At 39.4% G+C, this 20059-nt stretch overlaps 1 protein-coding gene across 1 annotated transcript; it reads left to right on the forward strand.

The window, feature by feature from the left end:
• Positions 1 to 5582: 5582 nt before the first annotated feature.
• parm1 (prostate androgen-regulated mucin-like protein 1) lies at positions 5583 to 19416 on the forward strand. The gene is made up of 5 exons (XM_031277581.2): positions 5583 to 5706; positions 9397 to 10014; positions 16185 to 16263; positions 16888 to 18135; positions 18346 to 19416. The coding sequence occupies exons 1-4, from the start codon at positions 5673 to 5675 to the stop codon at positions 16967 to 16969; spliced, it is 813 nt and encodes a 270-aa protein (XP_031133441.1). The 5' UTR covers positions 5583 to 5672; the 3' UTR covers positions 16970 to 18135; positions 18346 to 19416.
• The last annotated feature ends 643 nt before the right edge of the window (positions 19417 to 20059 follow it).

Consider the following 20059-nt stretch of genomic DNA (forward strand, 5'->3'; position numbering starts at 1 on the left):
TCTGCGTTATGACCGGCTCGCAGGCCATAACAAAAGGAGGGAGATGCACGGCAAACTTAATGTTAACAAACTGACATTTATAAAATTAAAATGCAGACATAAGGACAATGTGGTGAAAAAGTCGAGATCAGTCGTGTATTAAGGTGTATGAATGCAGTGAACAATGTGATGTGGATGTTGTCAATGAGTATGTTTACATGCACACCATTATTCCACTATTATTCCAAATAATTTGATAGAGGTCATGTAAACAGCATATTTCAGTTGGATATTCTGAATAAGGCCTTTTTCCAAATATAGCATTTTCCGATTAAGACGTGGGATATTCCGGTATTATTCGGGTTTTAGAAGCATTCTTTGGACATTGAAATTTATTGGGAAAAAAATTCTGGTACGGGATATAAAATCCTCTATTCCACACTCAAGCAACACAAAACAAACATACATATTATTTTCATAAAACACATTAATTTCATGATTACATTTTTTTTAACATTTCATAAATAAGTTACAAACATTACTGACAAGCTTTATAATTATACATTACACATTTTGACAGGCAAAATGCATCCAACCTATTCTTAAAAGAATTTATTGAAGTATATATGTATATAGTGCATTTGGAATATGTCTCAATCAGGGTTTTTACCGCAGTTTACACCCAGTTTACCGCCTCTTGCCTGTTTACGGTTTATGGTCAGCTCTGTGCGTTGCTATGGTTGCTGTGACACAAACGAACCAGCCAACAGTTAGCAAGGATGCAGACCCAATAAGAAGGAGAAACACAGTTACTTTTAAACATTATCAAAGACTTGGATATCAACAGGTTTTTGGATATGTGCACACATCACTACGCCAACCTTTTCCAACAAGTCCACCACCGCTGGAAAACTTTGAAAAAAATCATATATTGCAGGGCTACATGAAAACAGGAATATTGGTGGAAAATTCACTTTCATTAGCCATGTAAACAGCAACAGTCTTTTTTCGGAATAAGGGCAACAACCGGAATATTATGTGCATGTAAACGTAGTCAAGGTCACCAAAAGAAGCAACCCAACGGAGGTTTGTGAAGGGACATAGGCTTCTGGGTAAGCAGGGTCAAGTAGCTAACGAGGTACCTCCACTTCTATATTGGAAACATTTCATATACTTAGCATGTAGTACATTTGCAAAAACACTTTACTATCATGTACATATGTACAAATACCAAATGTATTTTTACTTTACAAGGACATTTTTACTTTGGTCAAATTAAAAATTGTGTACAGAAAAAAAACTTATATCACAAACCAGTTTGCAGACAATTTACATTTGGATGTGAGTAAGAGTATAATTATTTGCCTTTGTATTTTCACGTTTCCATAGTAGTTCAATTGTACCAGTTCTCCCTGTCCCTGAGAGCTCCATAGCGACTGCTCTCTGTATGAAGTGCATGATTAATCATAAAGGAGAATGTGGAAAAAGAACAACAGAAAAAGAGTCACCCGGTGGAACTGCAGCGGCACTCCAGGATCCAGCCAAGTCTTCGCCAAAGGACACCACAGATCTCGAAAATCCCGCAGGAAAACCGACGCAGGCACAGTAGTCTATATCAACAATGTTTTATTTCTGGGATTGTTCAGGAGTCGCCGGAAATTCTGCAGGATGTCCCTCACCTTCCTCTTTCTTTGCATTGGCGTTCTAAACTCCGGTGGATTTCTGAGGACTATGGTTAACTGCTCCTCAGATCTCTGCAGGGTAAATCCAGAGAACTAGCTAGTTTATCTGTCCAATCTCAGTTTTCTGTTGCATGACTAAAACAACCTTTGAACGCACACACGTTCCACCAAAACAAGTTCCTTCCCGAGGCTATTCTGCAGAGGCACTGTGGCTCTGTCCAACGCTTAGCGCCGCCCAAGACGATTGTGATTGGTTTGAAGAAATGCCAATAAACTAAAGCAAGTTTCTCTCCCATCCCAGAATGCTGTGTGGACTAGCCAGACCCTCCATGCTTGCCCCGGTGCCCGTCTGACGTAGAGATGGAGATGGACGCAGCGATGGTCATGCTTGTCGATGTAGTCGTGACGGTAGCCATAGATCGTAGCTGACAGCCATCTTCATCTTTTCTTCTGTTTACTCTGATGTTTACCTGTGAATTTGGATTGTGATACGGAGTCAAAATATTTCTACAATTGGCTTTGTGTTCTCACTTGCACTTTTACTACCATTTACTGTAGTTTAGGATGTATGGCATTATTCTGCCGAGGCCAAATGCCCTATCTCACAATGTTAACGAAAGTGAAAAATAATTTGTGTATACCGTGATGCGGCTCGCTCCACAATTTAATGGGTTCTTCCTTGGCCAATGCAAAAATGTGTTGCAATCACATGAAAAGTAGTCTGGCATTGCCAGACCTATCTCCACAGCGCTGTGGAGTAACCTCTGGCTAAACCACACATACATTCTAGGATAGGAGAAAAAAAAATGCAGTTAACTGTTCACACAATACAGTTGCATGAGCTATTTAAATTAGCTGGATACATGATTAAACCTCATTTGCTCTCATCAGTGTATCTCTGTGTGTACTTCGGCCACAGCAATCCCTCCAATCAGTCCCAAAACGTCCCAGTTAGAGCGCAAATGCCGTAAACGGCCTGGTCTCACAGAATCCCGTGAAATGATCACGAACTGTTAACACCGCATTACGTGGTGGTGGCACGGAATGTGTGAAAATTCCGTGTGGTCACCACGGAAAACAATGCCAATGTAAAGTCAATGAGAAGATGACGTAGCATTAAGAGCGACAGGATCGTGTCCCGCGTGTGACATTTCCGTGTGTCACATTTACTAAACTCAACCGTCCCGTTCTTCTTTTCCTAAACTCAACTGTCTCGTAGTTGTCCCGCGTCCCGTTGTTTTCCTAAAACCCAACATATATTATATATTATAATTCTTCCTCCTGTTTAGAATATAGAGACAGGGCAGTTAAAAACAAGGCCTCCACACTGTTAAATGACGTGCCTGACAAGCTAAAGAGCAGTCATTTCAAGTCAAACCGCAAATAGTGTCCGTATTTGTATTGATTGACAAGGCAGTGAGACAAAACAATGTCATTAGCAGTATACGTGATTTTTGGGGACATTTTTAAGATCACTTGTAGGGAGGCAGAAATACTCTCTGTGGTGCTAATGCTGGCACATTTTGAAAGGAAAGGAACAGACAAAAAAAGCATCTGTTATCTTCTATTGAGGGACAGGTGTATTTGGAAAAAAGCATCCAGAGAAAGATCAATGTTAGACAACAACGTTGTGTGTCAATAAAAATGTTCTAGCTGCGAGCCATAGACAACTTCAGGGATCCTTTGGGATCTTTTCGTCTGGGTGATGGCCAGATTAAAGCACCTTTAAGTTCTCTCAGAATTGTATAGGCTACGTAGGTTTTTACACTTTTTAGTTAAACTTTCTGACAAACTTTCTCCCTGACAAGAGAATGCATCTTTAATTCCAGCTCACCGTGACACGGTCAGTTCTCTTCCAACATTTGAAACTTATGTCCACGTGTGCCAATTTGCAGGCATTTACAGAGTAAGCAATTAGTAGATAATAAAAATAATTGTTAGCTGCAGCCCTACACAAAACCATGTTAAACTGTGTTGAAAGCAGGTGAGTCATAAGCATCAGTCTATCGAGTTGTAGTGCGAGCCTAAAAATCTGCTTTAAAAATCTGCCTGCTGAAGATTTTTTTATTCTAACCCTCACGTAAAAAAAGAGCCCAGAAAAAACTTGAAAGTGACAAAAACGTTGGGAAAAGTGACAAATACATTGGGAAGGAGGGCAAAAATGTTTGAATTTGAAATTGTGACCCAGTAAAAAAACTAAAAGTTGCATGGTAGACGGGAAGACAACACAAGGGTTAAGAAAAATATCCCAGATTTATGAATTATTATCAACCAATATTATTCAAAGACAACGATGCCAGTGTGTCACACTGTGTTCATCTTCGTTGTGTAAAACGGCTTGGTAGCCGAGCGGTTACAGCGCACGCCACATACTTCACTGCAACATCCCAGATTCGATAACAGCCTCGGGACCTTTGTTACATGTCATACCCCCCGCCCCCCCTCTCTCTCTCTCTCTCCCCTATTTCTACACTGTCCTCTCAAATAAAGGTGAAAATGCAATTTAAATCAATTTCAAATCAATCAATTTATTTGTCACATAAAATTGTACGAGGTACAATTCCAGTGAAATGTTATGCCATCAGCTCCGCTCGATGGTGTTTTTTGCCTCCAACAGCGCCTTCCAGGCAGCTAACCCTAACCTTAACCCTAAACATAACCATTGCTGCGCTGCCTTGGAGGAGACGTTGGGGGCAAAAAAACACCAGCTCCTTTAACTTGCATGCATGGTGTATCATAAAGCAGAATGATTTTATCAATTTACAATGTCATATGTCACTTAGCCCTCCTGTTCAATTTGACCCATTTTCAAAAAGTTTCTATATCAGAAGTTTGGGTTTCTTTCAACCAAATTGTCAAAAAAAAAAAAAACATGGATTGTTCCATACAATGCTCTTCTCAGGTAAAATAAATAATCAGTTAGCTACTTTGATTGAATTTGGGTGTTTATTCAATGTTATAGCATTTGAAAAAAATTGATAAAAGAACAATGAAAAACGTGACAAAAATGCCTAAAAAGATGGCCGGTTAGTTCAGTTGGTAGAGCGGACGCTCATATGCAGAGGTTTATTCCTCGACGCAGAAGGTCCAGGGTTCGAGTCTGACCTGTGACGGTTTTCCTACGTTTAGCATGTTAGCATGCTAACACTGGTGAATTAGTACAGCTGAGGTTGATGGGGGTTAGTCGTGGGGGAAAAAAATCGATACAGCATAACATCGCGATATTGTTTGTGGAAATATGATACAGATGCCAAGTATCGATCTTTTATTATATAAATGTCACATGAGAATTTAACTGTTTTTTGACCTGAATAATAAAATCAATTGCTTTTTCAGATCACTAGATGGTGCAATTGATTTTTTTTTTTTTTTTTTTTTTTTTTTTAGATGAACAAAAAGATAAATGTATCTTTTTAGATAAAAAAGATTTTGACAAAGTTTTCTTTTGGGGACATCATTTTTTAGATGAACAAAAAGATAGATGTATCTTTTTAGATAAAAAAGATTTTGACAAAGTTTTCTTTTGGGGACATCATTTTGGAGATAATACTTATAAAAACAACAGGTGTTTTGGAAATATTACAGTTGTGAGGGAGTGGGGAAAGGTAGAGAACAATAAATACATCTTGTACTCACTAATAGTATAGCATATTATAAGCACATACAGGAATATTAGTGATACCATATTGTAAACTATCACAAACAATAGGCTCACTGGTACTTTTACATCACAGAATTTACATCAAGCTCTTCTAAAAATATAGAACCAATCTAGGTTGTTACCTATAATTCAACTTCCTGTGGTCTACAGCTTATTAAAACAGCGTGATGCCATGATCAGGCCGCCCTGTGAGCTTTTAAAAGTGACTCTGTCATCATGTAGCCTCGCCCCCAGGCTCTTATAATCAGTCACTTCCGCAGCCACACACACTACAGCTGTCCACAGGGAGCACAGAGCACAGAGCTGCAGCCACACAAGGGTTGGGAGGTATACACAGTCAACAGAACACAATGATGAGGGTCAGCCTGCAAACTCTGATAACATGTAAGTGGACTCTGACAGCAATGCATGCTATTTGATGTGGTGAAAAGTCTAAATTGTCTTTGTATTTTTATGTGGAAGATTTGTCAATATCTTGAGCAAGTCAGAGTATGGGAAGCAGTGGTGGAAGAAGTATTCAGATCCTTTACTTAAGTAAATAAAGATGAATGTAGTGAGTAAAAAGTACAACATTTCTCTCTGAAATGTAGCAGTGTAGAAGTAGAAAGTGGCATGAAAAGAAACAAGTGCAAGTACCCTAAATTTGTACTTAAGTACAGTGCTTGAGTTAATACGTAGTACTTAATTACATTCCACCACTGATGGGGAGGATCACACATTAAGTATCAATATAATTCAGCAAATTGAAGAACATTTTGGCTGAGCGAGGTGGGGGGAATGCAGACATTGAAAGTTGAGAAGCCACTTCTACTACCGTATGAGTTCTGATTAATATTCAGGCTCCATTGCAAAAAATTGTACCTCTTACTATATGGTGTAGCTCTAAACTCTTGGAATTGTTGAATATGTCTCCAGATTTCATTTAACCCTTGTGTTGGTCTTCGGGTCACCCGGACCCGTCCAGTTTATTTGACGTTTTGTATTGGCCTGGCGTTGACCCAAAGGACAACACAATGGTTAAGTTGCTGGTTGGGTGAGACAATTTCCTGTTTACAACCTAAGTGCTGTAGCATTTGAGGTTACAGCATCTTTTAAGAAGAAGAAGAAGAAGCATTTTTTTTCACTGGTTGTTACGGACCACAATAGAAATAAGTCTTTGGGCTTTATTGTGTCATCCCTGACTATTTATGTATTTTAATGTATGGCACAGAGTACTGTTTCATAGTTTTATATTTAAGTGGTCAAATAAAATCAATCAATCAATCAATCAATTGTGTCACAGGATAATTTTCAAGAGAAAATTAGTTAAAATCTCAAGCCGGCTATACCTGATGGGGGTTAACATTACACAACCGAATGCTTCTTTGTTGTGTAACGTTTGGTGCTAAGCTCCAAAATGTCCTCTTTTTCTTTAAATAAGTGAAAAAGTACATTGGATTCTTTCACCTTTTCTAACTGTGTGATCATTGAACAGATTTGTGTAGATGGCACACTAAAAAACACTGTGCTGTTTCGAATCCTGTAGGTATTAATGGAGGTCCTACGTCACAGGATAATGTGTAATCACTTCAATTTATGACTTTCTGTCACAGGATGATGAAAAACTTTATTAGTCATTTCCAGTAGAATTGTTTTGTGTCTTTCCCTCTGATCTCTCTAAAAGACTAGTTAATACGCCAGTGACAAACCAGAGTACCAGAAGACCTTAAATTAGTCATATCTGATCTCTCTGTACTTTCTGACTTCCCACCTTGTCTGTTGCAACCAGCCCCAAGCCCATTGGAATCTATTTAAGATCTATTAAATAAATCTCTACAGCTTAGAAATATATAGTTATATTATTTTTTAATCTACAACAGCTGGTCACTGTAGTTTTGTACAAACAGTACTCAAATGGGGAAATACTGCATTTGTTGGGAACTATTTTCAGCAGTGGATTAATACACATTTAGTGTTCTAGTGAGTATTAATGGCAGCAAGATCAGTTTTTTTATGTTTTTTTTTGTGGGGTGGTTCTGGCATCATGCACCCTTGGACGCCCCACTCCTCCCCCCTCGAAAGGCCTGTGCCCCCCCCAGGTCAGCTTGCTCCTTGGCCACGGTGGGGCCCGGAGGAGTCGGAGGAAATAACTGGCTCTTTCACCTTGCTCCTCAATACTCCTCCTACCAAGCTCCACCCCCACCCCACTCTTTTTTTTTTCCCCTCTCCCTTCCTTCTGGTGAGCCTCACCTAATCCAACATACTCAAAACTTGATACCCACTCCCTCTCATATCTATAACACAGTACCACGACTCACAACATTTCATACTATAATCACAAAAACACTCATCATACACACACTTACACACACAGATGCTCTGTTTATGTATGTCAAATAGTCTTTGTATACTGTAGGTTGCATGTCTCTTACACTCATTTGGGTTATGTAAGGTTTTTGGGTTTTTGTAATTATTTGTGTAATACCTATGGCAAAACTTGATAATTTTAAGATTTGTATAAACGGGGAAATAGTGCATTTGTTGGGAACTATTTTCAGCAGTGGATTAATACACATTTAGTGTTCTATTGAGTATTAATGGCAGCAAGATCAGGTTTTTCATCTTTTTTTGTCTTTTCATAGGATTTATTTACAATAAAAAAAGATTAAAATAAAAAAATGTATGGTATGTATGGTTTTATGCTATGTACTGTATACATGATTATACTGTATGTATACTGCATGTTCAAAAGTATGTGGAAACCAGAACATTCAACACAGTCTCACTCCCAGAGCGTCAAAATCCGACACTAGGTCAGGTGCCTTTGGCACCTGACCTAGTGTTTTGCGTCAGTGTTACTGACGCAAAAAGTCTTACTTTTAGTAAGTAAGTAAGTAAGTAAGTAAAGTTGATTTATATAGCACTTTTCACAGATAAAAATCACAATGTGCTTCACAATAAAGTGAAAAAAAAAGAAAAAGATAACAATACAGAGGAAAACATAGGTACATAATATCAGACAGCCATAAAAATCCTTGTCTAACTAAAAGTCTGTTTGAATAGCAAAGTCTTCAACTGCTTTTTAAGTTGAAGACCTAATTCCAGTCAAATCCCATCTGCTGCAATATTTGAAACTCTGGGTACCCCTTTGGCATTATTTTTTAATCTGCATGGTCGGAACCCTTTGCATCACTTTTTGATGCTCTGGGTTGAGACTGATTTGGCATAATTTTTCAACATGCAGGGTAAAACCACTTAGTTAGGGTAAGGAAAAGATTGTGGGTGGGGTTTAAAATTTCAAGACCAAGCGTCAGTATTTAACGAGTTGGGAGTGAGAATGGGTTGGAACATTACACCTATATGTAATTGCTTAAGATTTTCTTCCAAAAACCATAGGCATTAATATTAATAACAGCCCTTGCTCCTTTGGAAAGGCTGCAGGTTTTACATCCCGCCAACCGGTTGCTATCTTAGCCTGGTTTGTTCTTGTCTTGAAGCTAACTAGCTTTACATCCGCCCACCTTGCCATCCATGGTTTGGGGAAGGAACTTGTTTTGGTGGAACATTTGCACCCCGCTAAAGAAAACGCCACATAAAATATTAAATGAAGTTACCTGTTCACACAATACAGTAACATGAGCTATTTAAATTAGCTGGATACATGGTTAAACATGATTTGCTCTTACCAGTGTATCACTGTGTGTACAGTACTTCGTCGATAGCAATCCCCACCAATCGGTCCCAAAATGTCCTAGTTAGATAATAAATGCTAAACCTATTCTTTGTAAATCTTTACAATCATTCCCCGAAAGAACCAAGCAGCTTGCCGTAATGCACGACCCAAATTCTTTCTTCATTGCCATTTTTAGCATGTAGCTGGCTAGCTCGAAGTTTGTTGTTGTTTCCCGATGCGAACGGAGTTTGAGAACAGAACAGAACACAGAGAGCGGAAGGTGAGGGTCATTTATACTGGAAATGTACTTCGGTTGGTCCAGACTGTGGGGACCATAACAACAACAAGAATTGCTGTTGTATGCTCTAATATGTGTTGTAACTGCAGGAATGTGCTTTAAAAAAAACATCTTTGAATTGCAGGTCTACTCTTGACAGACGTCAGCTCCCAGCCTTCAACTGTGAAACCAACTACTCAACCTGCCATGACAACTAGTCCTGTCACCAATATAAACATCACCGGTACAACTCCCTCCACCAACAATACAGCTTCCATAACAACTGCTTCAGTCACTGATATAAATTCCACCAGTACAACTCTGCCCACCAACAATACAAGTACAGTGACAACTGCTTATGTTAGCAATGTAAATTTCACCAGTACAACTCTGCCCACCAACGATACAAGTACAGTGACAACTGCTAATGTTACCAATGTAAATTTCACCAGTACAACTCTGTCCACCAACAATACAAGTACAGTGACAGCTTATGTCACCGATATAAATTCCACCAGTGCAGCTCCGTCCATCAACAATACAGCTGCCACCCCAACTTCAGCCACCACTGAGAAAAAGAACACTCCAGACTCGGCAACTTCATCTCAAACACAAACCTTGTCCATGTCTGCTTCATCTTCCTCATTCACATCATCCCGATCTATAACAATGAAGACCCAGGCCTCTAGCACCAGCATTACCAGCCCCGGCACCAAAACCACCACACTACAGGAAGGACACGAGTCCAAGGCTCTGAGCTCAGGTACGCAGCGACACAAAGTTCTTGGTTTGTTTTTCACATTCGTTCGAGTAAAAGTTTAAACAGAATATAAAAAAATGTCTGTGCGACAGGTTTATGCACATAAATTTATATACTCATTCAATCTTTATTTTACACTCTAGTTCAGAGATCTTCAACAGGGGGTCCGGGACTCCTAGGGGGTCCTCAGAGTTGCTGCAGGGGGGCCACCAAATTATAGTTTGGTAGCTAAAAAATAATTATCAATTCATCATTCAATAATTAATAAATATCACTGAAAATACGTTTATATGAATCAAACATATTATTTGTAAAAATACATCTTTTTGTAACGTACACAACATTGATGAAAGGCTTACTGGCCTATAGGTAAGGTAGCCATCCACAGATACAGTTAAGCTTAAGGATTCACTGTGCCACATTTTAACATTAAAACATTATGTATAAATATGTGAATATGTCAACAAATATTGTAGTAGGTTAGTATTGTATACACCATAAAAGGGTATATCTAAAGGCTCTAGGCCGCCCACACGTTATTGGAGACCGAGTTTAATATGCAACTCAATTTTATACGATATTAGGGATGCACCGAATCCAGATTTTTTTCTGCCAAATCCGAATACCGAATCCTACTCCCATCCTCAGTCCATTAACACAGTAAACACATTAATCAAGTAGACAACGTCCACAGCAGTGTATTTTTTTTTTCCGTTTGGTTAACACAAGTTTTTAGCTGTGACTGTCCTTCCTTTGCCGTACCTGAAGTTGCTGCATTTTGGCTGTTGTCTGTAGATTCCTTCATGCACAACTCGTATTCTTTCAGATGTTTCATACACAAATGTTTTAACAGCGGTAATGTTGTGTATTGTTTAGGGTCTTTGCCACCACGAGACAAATCGGCATTGCAAATTGAACATGTAGCTGGACTTGAATGGCCTTCTTTTGACTGAAAGTACTGCCAAACAACACTTTTTCTGCTCACGAGTTCCATTTTCACTTTCTCACAGCCTATTTCATTGAACAGTCTGCCTACTCTTAATCAACAGCGGCATCATTACATCGACCAGCGTAGCACGCATAGTGCAAGCATAGGGCTTGGTTCAGTAGAAAAAAAGAGGCAGCCATGATGATACAGGTGCTTTATATAAACTCAGCTAACGAGGGGGTTTGGGCTGGGTGGAGCTAATTTGGTCTAGTTGAGGTGCGTTCAAGAACCAACAGGGTGCAAAGCTTACTGCACACACCACTACACATGGTGTGTGCAGTTAACGGCCGTTAAGTTCAAAACCACGACTGACGTTCTGTGGTTTAGATATGAGCACATACAACGCTCATTTGGGTCATATAAAGGGTAGGAACAACTTAACCAGCTTGGTGTATGGTTTAAAGGACTTATTGGAATAAAGGACTTGGAATAAAATAATTGCTTCTACCCAACATGTTCCAGGAGTTTTTTTATAGGCCACATACATGGTGGTGCTATAACTGCAGCAAAAAGAAGCTTTCTAAACTGTGAATCAATATGAATATACCAACAAAAGTTGCATTAGGGTAAGGGGTTAGGGCGATCACACCTCTCTGATTTAAGAGGTCATATGTACACATGCAGAGTCCACACATCAGATTATTAGTTCCACCTTCTCTTTGACCTCCTTTAGCACTGTGTCGATCTGTGGTTAATATGTGAACAATATACTCTCACACTTCCTTGTTTACTTTGCAGCAGAGTCTTTACTAGTTGAATGAGTGAAAGCCAAGGGGGTAAGCTTCTCCTCAGACTGCATAGCTCCTATGGCGCCATTTTGATGCTACCGAGCCATCACCTCCTGTTAGCATTCCATTGACTGCCATTCATTTTGGCACCACTTTGACTGCGAATAACTTCACATCTGAAGCGTTTAAAGACTCTATTTGTCCATTGTTTATTTCTAAAGAAACACGACAATGTATAAAAGGCTCCATTACCTTGTATCTCACGTTATGGCTCCGTAGCAGACGTTTTTATAAAAATAGGCTAACGATTGTGTCATAACCATGCGACTTACTGTCACGCAGTAGAGAAATTACTGTACAGTACAGGAGGAGCGTGCAGGCAGTTTCGTCTCACATTAGCCGTTTAAGTGTAATTACTAATGTTAACTAGCATTTTAGTTAGCAATAATTAGCCTGTGCCTATGTTATCTCCTTACATATACCTACGCTTTTTACGTTGTCTCTCTCAGTTGGAGGCTGCGCAGTAACGCTCAGCCATCCCCAGAAAAGTGCTTCTAATATCCTTCACTGGTCTCCGTCCAGAGCAATTGGATCTGTTGGTCCATTATATATATGTCAATGGTAAGAAATTGCTCAAGTAAAAGTAAAAATTCCCATTGGACATACCAAGTAAAAGTATAAAAGTACTTGGACAATAAACCACTCAAAAGTACAAGTTACTTTGTGTTTTTATATTGTTTAGTGTGTGAAAGCTAGAAGTCATTTTATGCAAGTCCAAGTCAAGTTTTTGGGGCACAACTCTAAGCCAGTTCTCAACTTTTTGTTCAAGAGTCATGTTTCTTTTTGCATTTGTTACATCCGCTGTGCATCAGATTAGAAATATCCACTGTGTAACATAGTTTTTTTTTTTATAGGGATTGCACTTTGCTTTGCATATTGATCATCTAATATTTGTATCTATATGGTATCAATAATACCACGTTGAAATATCATACTTGCTTGCTGCCATACCTACTATCGTTGCCTGTATTTGTTGTTACCTTGATAAGGACATGTAGCCAAACAGACCACTTGCTTTGTATGTGATTTGCCTTCTCCACTAGCACAGGCACCCAATGCAATATGATTAGTCGAAAAGCATTTACGAACAATCTTTACAACATGAACAAAATATTGTGGAAAGTATGACTGCAACCTATTTTTGAATGAAATAGTGTAAGAACAGGGAGACCTGAGCGTCACTAAAAAAGCCCAACATCACTGTTTCATCCACCCGTTTAGTATTGCTGTCTCCCTATGCATCACAAAGATTATTGTTTCCTGAATAACTAACACATAGCCTCCTGAGTGAAATCCAAGATCATTTTCAACATTCTATGTATAGCATACATTGCTATAAAACAAATAGCCTAAACTTCCTCAACCTCAACAGAGACAAAACCGAGGTTATAGTGTTTGGACATCACGATCTGGTTGATGTCGGCACCCTAGGCCCACTAGCTCCTAAAATTTGCTCCACTGTAAAGAGTCTTGGTGTCTATTTCGACAACGCCTTCAAATTTGAGAAGCAGATTTCCTCCGTTGTCAGGTCTAGCTTCTTTCAGCTGAGGAATATAGCCAAGGTAAAGGCCTATCTACGCCCTAATGACTTAGAGAGGCTGGTCAATGGTGCTGAAAATAACTTTCTTCCCGTCATCAGTAACCATTGAATTTGATAATGCATCTGACTCTGAACTCCAGGGCGGCGGTTTATGAACTTGACTGTTGAATGTTTTTTATCTCCACCTAGCACAAACCTTTATCTTACACTCCACCCACCTAATGCCAAATGAGGTCAAAGATCAGCCAGCTTTGTTCCATGACAATTTGAAGATTAATAATCTACAGTAAACAGACAAAATTACATTTTGTCAGAGCATTCAACAGAGTCCCCAAATCCCTCAAATGTCCTCCCAGACCACTGTTGAGCCAACAGTCATTACTCATGAATCATTACTTGTACTTGATCCAATTTCCTACAAGGAGATTACTAATTAAGATCAAAGGTCAGCATGGTCTTTTGGAAAACAATCTTAAGGCCATGGTACATTGTGAGGCAAAGTGGCCATCACATTTTACCTGATACACAGTTAGAGATTAAACTCAGTCACATAAAGTATAACACAGGTGAGGCCAGCCACATACTGTATGGGTGTGTTTAGATGGTGACAACACTTAAAACCTCATAAAACTCCTGAAAAGTCACACCTTATTTTTTGTATTTTGCTAGTGTCATGGCTGTATGGATAGCAATGGCTAATGGTCAGTCCATAAGTCCACCATTTTGGTTCAGACTGAAATATGTCAAAACTTGAAATGAAATTAAATTGCTAACCTGACGTGCCAGATGGTTTGTTAACACAGAACCATCTGAGAGGCCGTCATAGGAAACATTTTGGGAAAGGGCATGCACTGTTAAAATATACCTGGCAGCTGATTGGATGAACCCGTAGCTGCCAGTAGCTCCTCACCGGACGCTGATTGGTTCGGTTCACTGCTGTCCGGACACAAATACATTACTTGAACCATGGCAAGATAGATTTTGTGTGATATGTGATCCCTTGATATCGCGAGAATCCAGCTGCCATGCAAGGTCATGAAACTGCCAGATATTCATGGTTCATAAAAAATAGGACCGGACACGTTCAACTCACATAGATACTTAGAAAGCTTTGAAGGCTGGGTGCTGGATCATAAACGTGAATAGCCATAAATAAAGCTACTGGGACAGCACTCCAATTTGAAAGTTTATTGCCAGCAGCAAAGTTTATTTCGGGCAGCACCCATCCTCAGTGTGTGCACAGGCAGTTATAAAATTGGTGAGGAACTACTGGCTACTACGGGCATGGTTTACAGCTGCGACATTCAAAACAACAATTGGCGGACATGATAGACAGATGGTTCATCCAATCACCTGCCAGGTATTTTTTTGAAAGTGCCTGCCCTTTCCCAAATAGTTTCCAATCACTGCCTCTCAGATTATTCTGTGTAAAAGGGTAACTACTTTTTTTTTCAACCTATTTTCCTACGTTTTTGTGTCTAAAGTGACTGATGGGAACAACAATCTTTGACATTGGTCCAGTATTAAGCAATGTCGCTGCAGTCGGCAACGGCGAAACAAGCTACAATGTAAGTTAATAGGGCTATTGTGGAGCTTGTATTTACGCTCACACGTGCACACGCTGAGGAAGGGTGCTGCCCGAAACCTCCGTTGTGTGGCAATAAACTATCAGATTGGAGTGCTGTCCTAGTGTGGCCATTATTCAGATATTCATGGTTCCCAGACGATCAATCCTAATGACTTTGGTGATCCCCTGACTTTTCATCTAGCGCGACCATGAAGTTGATAGTTGTGGTTTGGAGTGGAATGTCTCAACAACTATAAAATGTGATGCATAGGCCTACATTCACATTGCAGTTTGATACTGGTGTGGCCGTGACATGTAGCTACAGCGCAAGTTAGTTTTACTGTTGTTTGTCTTTCATTCCCCACGGTGTAACACCAGTACTCTGGCAGCCTGCCAGCTGCTGTTAATCAAACACAGAAAGGGACACGCCCCTCCAGCCGACTGAGACCAAAAAGAACAATTCTGATATTTCCCCAAATACCTTTTTTATTTCTTTTAATAATAAAAACAAATGGCAATACATTTAAGAAACACACTGACATGATTTTAGACTGCAAAAAGGATTACAGAGAGGGTGTGATTCCAGTTGGACGTAAAAGGCACTTTTGGGGGCGAACTCTAGCTCACCCAGTGGAGTGTGCGCCCCATGTGGGCTGAGTCCTTGGCAGGGGCCCGCATTTGAACCCGACCCGTGGCCCTTTAAGGCATGCCGTCCCCCCTCTCTCTCCTCTTTCCTGTCTTCAAGGTGTCCTGTCGATTAAAGGCTAGGAAAGTAACAGTAGGAAAGTAGCTGTGCAGAGTAACAAAAGTAATGTAATGCACTACTTTTACTGATGAGTAATTAATAAAGTAATGTAATTACTCTTTCAGGGGTTCGGGAACAGTTTGATTTTCCAGCTCGCTCCGTTAGCCCTGAATGAGTTGGCTAAGACTAACGCTAGCGATGCTAAGCCAATAGTTGTTGTTGTCTCCCCTCTTGTTAGCCTGGTCCTACCAGACAGTACGTAGGAGGGTGGAGCCAGGCTACCAGAGTGGCTCTGGGCAGATCCAATAGTTTTAAACTTCAACAGAGTACCCGCCTTCAAGGAAGTTAACACTTGTCAATGGAGAGAGGCCAGACTCTCTGTACAAATAAAATGTACGAGAGTCTGGTAGGACCAGGCTAGCATGGAAGTGCTTGAAAAAACTTTGAACGGATCTTTACTTTATTGCAGGAATACAACTTTTTTGTTTAAAAACAATGGCTATATCAGAATTATTGTCTCTCTTTTTCTCCCTCTCTCTCTCCAGGAAGTATTGCAGTCATTCTCTGTGCGTTCATCGCAATCGTCCTCCTAGTGTTTGTCGGGCTGTACTACTACAGGATCCAGTGAGTCCAAAGCTCAAACAAATCTCCTACAAAGCACTCACATGCTACTGTAAATGTACTTAAACTCAAGTCATTACATTGTGTGGGAAAGGTAGATTATATTCATATTATATTAATGCAAAACAGCAATTACGAACATGTCCCTGCTCTTAGCCTCACAGAGGACAGTCAGTGACTTTTGGCCCAATCCTTTAAAAGCAGAGTTCACCCAAATCACATAACCAAAAGGTTGTTTTTCTGTCTCTGAGATTTCTGCCTCTGCAATGAAGATGAAAGGAATTTGATTAGCAAAGCTCATAGCATTACATTTCAAAGAATCAAAAGCAGCATGTTCTTTCCACAAACCGAACCCGCTGTGAACATATTTCATAGGGACTATCCTTACAAAAGGAGAACACAAAACTGTTCACCGACCATTCAACCAATGGGATTATTTCAACCTTCATATCAGCTTTAAAATGTTTGTATAACCAAAAGAGCAGTTATTTAGGTATCTTTATTTCCCATTATCTATTGTAAGAATACTGTCATCTAATCAGTCTGCCTCTACCGGAATGATTCCCTGTCACATTTCTTTCCTTTTTCTCCACTCAACTTATTTTCTCTATTTCCTCTCCATTCCAGACACAGATCCTACGGCCCTCTTCTGGACAACAATGAACGCACCAATTTTGGAAACTTCAGCAACCCAATGTATGACCCTTGAATCTTAACTTTAGACCTCTGGCTAGGGAAATGACCCCCCAAAACCAAAGTTGTAACTAATTCTAGTTTTCATACTCATCACTGTAGCTTGTATGAGAGTGTTGGTTGGCCTTCCTTGCACAATCGCAGGTTGTAGCATTATTATATTTTTCTTTTTAAGGCCATACTGTGTAAACTGCCTCCTTACTTATGTTCTCTCCTGACCAGGAAAATGTAATCCACCAGGAAATGTAATCTTTGAACATATGGGCAAATCATGTATGACATTCCCCAAACTCGAACTGTCTTCGGTGAAAGTGCCTTTAAAGTTTTTGCACCCTCATCCTGGTATAAATTGCAGAATCATCTTAAATTAGACTACCTACCAACAATGACACCGTTTAAAATTAGAATAAAGGACTATTTGAGTACTAAATGCACATGTGCTGTTACTGAGCGCTGCTGGTGATTATGTTGAGATGATGTTAAATTGCCAACTGTCTTTTTCTGTTTTATGTTGTCTGTTTTTCACTGTATATTTTAATATGGAACTATTATACTACTGTCTTGGCCAGGACTCCCTTGAAAAAGAGATTCTGAATCTCAATTGGATTATTTCCTGGTAAAATAAAGGTTAATAAAAAATAAATAATAAAATAATGACTTCAGGGCGGTCACATTTTAGCCTGATCGCTTGATTGCAAAATGCAAAACAAATGTGACGTTTCTATTGAACTTTGTTCAAGTAGCCTCATTTTTTAATAGTTAACATGGAAGGCCACAAAGTTGCAGTTTTTACTCAGGTAGCTTTTTAAACAGCTCTGGCTGCATAGATACTGCATGTAATTATAGTACCAAAAGTGAAAGGTTAAATCACAGTGAAAACAAGCGTATTCATCAGGGTTATCATGTATCTCACAGGACATTTGTAAAAAAAAAAAAAAAAAAAAGGAAAAGTTGTGGATAAAAAAAATGTACAAAAAAACTTTACTTCATGAAATTGTAAAATGGATGGTGTATTGAAAGGCAGTATTTAGGAGTGGTAATAGATGAGGAAGATCTGACAGAGAAAAAAAAGTAAAAGAGAAAGGCTTGGATTTAGACAAGAACATACAGTTCAAACAATCCGCAGAGGACATGACACAAATGTTTCTTGTTTAATGATTATGTTTCTTTTTCACAGCAGACGTTTTGACATGTCATAGTAGGAAAAGCACAGCTGAAATTGATAACCTTAACAATGGCTCAATTCCATCAAGTGTCCCAGTAAGCTATTTAAGTGAGTCAGCATGCACAATACCAGGGCCTCTCCTAAGTGGAATGCAGCCTTCATTAAGGTTATCAATTTCAGCTGTGCTTTTCCTACTATGACATGTCAACATGTCTGCTGTGAAAAAGGTCTATACTGAGATACTTTTTTCCAAGGTAGTAATCGTAATATATTTTGGAGGGGACACATCCCCTCCCCCAATATTGATATTATTATATTATATAAATATTGTAATATTATAATAATATTATATATGCTCAAGATTCCCCCCCCAATATATTGATATGCTAATATATATTGCTATTCTACGACAGACAACGATGCAGATTTGCCCCAATGTTCACTTTGTGCTTACAGCCTTGCTTTCTTCTGATTTAAATTGTGAAATGATAAGATTTCAGTCCCAACAGAAGATAAATGTTAAATATCAACCTGAATGTAGCCAGCTACACCAATTTCAAAGCTTAGACAGCAATCATCTACAAATTCCCTGCTTTTGAATGCACTTTACGATTGTGTAGATTAGGGGGAGGTGAAGCATTTTTTATTGAGAGCCATTAAATAGAAATGGAAAAAGGAGATTCTGAGAAAGTGCCAAAAACAAAGAAAAACACAAGACCGTGTGTGATGCAGAATCCTGAAAAGAATATGGACCATTTTGAGCAGAAAGGTAAAAGCTAATGCTGGCTTTCATGTCCTTGCAAGCATTTCAGAATTTCTCCTATAATCTGGAGAGTAGAAATGTTTTATGCAACACAAAGGGGGCATCGTTAGCATCAGCAGCTATGACAACCCAGACAGGAGACTAATTTGAGGAAATTTGTGATTTTGCTTTGCTGAGCAGCTCCGCCAGACTGCATTTTTTTAGATTATTTTTTGGGCATTTTTAGGCCTTTATTTGACAGGACAGCTGAAGACATGAAAGTGAAGAGAGAGGGGGAATGACATGCAGCAAAGGACCGCAGGTCGGAGTCGAACCCAGGCCCGCTGCGTCAAAGTGTAAGCCTCTATATATGGGCGGCCGCTCTACCAACTGAGCTATCCGGGCGCCCCAGACTGCATTTCTGATTGTAATTTTCACTCCTTCAGTATTTCATTTGTGGATGTTTGTTTGCATTTAGGTGAAGAATACTGTGACATTTCATCGTGCGATATGATTGTATTAAATTGTTTGTGCAATAAAAGTGATGAAGAAATAATGTGAGTCCCTGTGATGGTTGTTTTTAGAGGAAACTCAATGATAATGAGTGGCATGACAAATACAAGCACACACAAGCATTGGTATGCTTTTCTTAGCCATGCTAACGGCGTAGCTCTCGGGACGGCACTGTCGGTCTGTTGGTCCACCACTTTGGTCAAGACTTATATCTAATAACTAACTAATAACCTATATCTTAATAACTACTGAATGTATTGCCATTACGTTTTATACAGACATTCATGGTCCCCAGAGGATGAATCCTACTTATTTTGGTGATCCTCTTGCCCCCATGAGGTTGACATTTGCAGCTTTGAGTGAAATGTCTCAACAACTTTGATTTTCATGTAATTGGTTGCAGACATTCATGTTCACTTTCTGGATCTCCTGACTTTTCATTGGGCACCATCATCACTTCAAAATGTGTCAAGTAGTTTGCTTTATGACTAAATGCCTGTGAAACTAATGACGTTGCCACCAACTTCAGCAATCAACAATTGACATACAGACAGTTCAGCTTGAGGCCCAGACACACCAAATCAAAGAACTAGTGGCGACAAAGTGCCCAAAAAGTTGCACTCTAACAAACCGTAAAGACTACAGCCTATAGCCAACTAGCGTGAGAGAAAAGAACTCTCCATACC

Source organism: Sander lucioperca, chromosome 14 (genome assembly GCF_008315115.2).
Source record: "Sander lucioperca isolate FBNREF2018 chromosome 14, SLUC_FBN_1.2, whole genome shotgun sequence".
NCBI classification, from domain to species: Eukaryota; Metazoa; Chordata; class Actinopteri; order Perciformes; family Percidae; genus Sander; species Sander lucioperca.

What these genes read in the sequence shown, in the direction of transcription:
- parm1 (XM_031277581.2), top strand. Translation starts at nt 5,673, where the DNA reads ATGATGAGGGTCAGCCTGCAAACTCTGATAACAT. An exon ending in CCTGCAAACTCTGATAACAT is followed by an intron (nt 5,707 to 9,396) that starts GTAAGTGGACTC and finishes TTTGAATTGCAG; the next exon opens with GTCTACTCTTGACAGACGTC. An exon ending in GTCCAAGGCTCTGAGCTCAG is followed by an intron (nt 10,015 to 16,184) that starts GTACGCAGCGAC and finishes CTCTCTCTCCAG; the next exon opens with GAAGTATTGCAGTCATTCTC.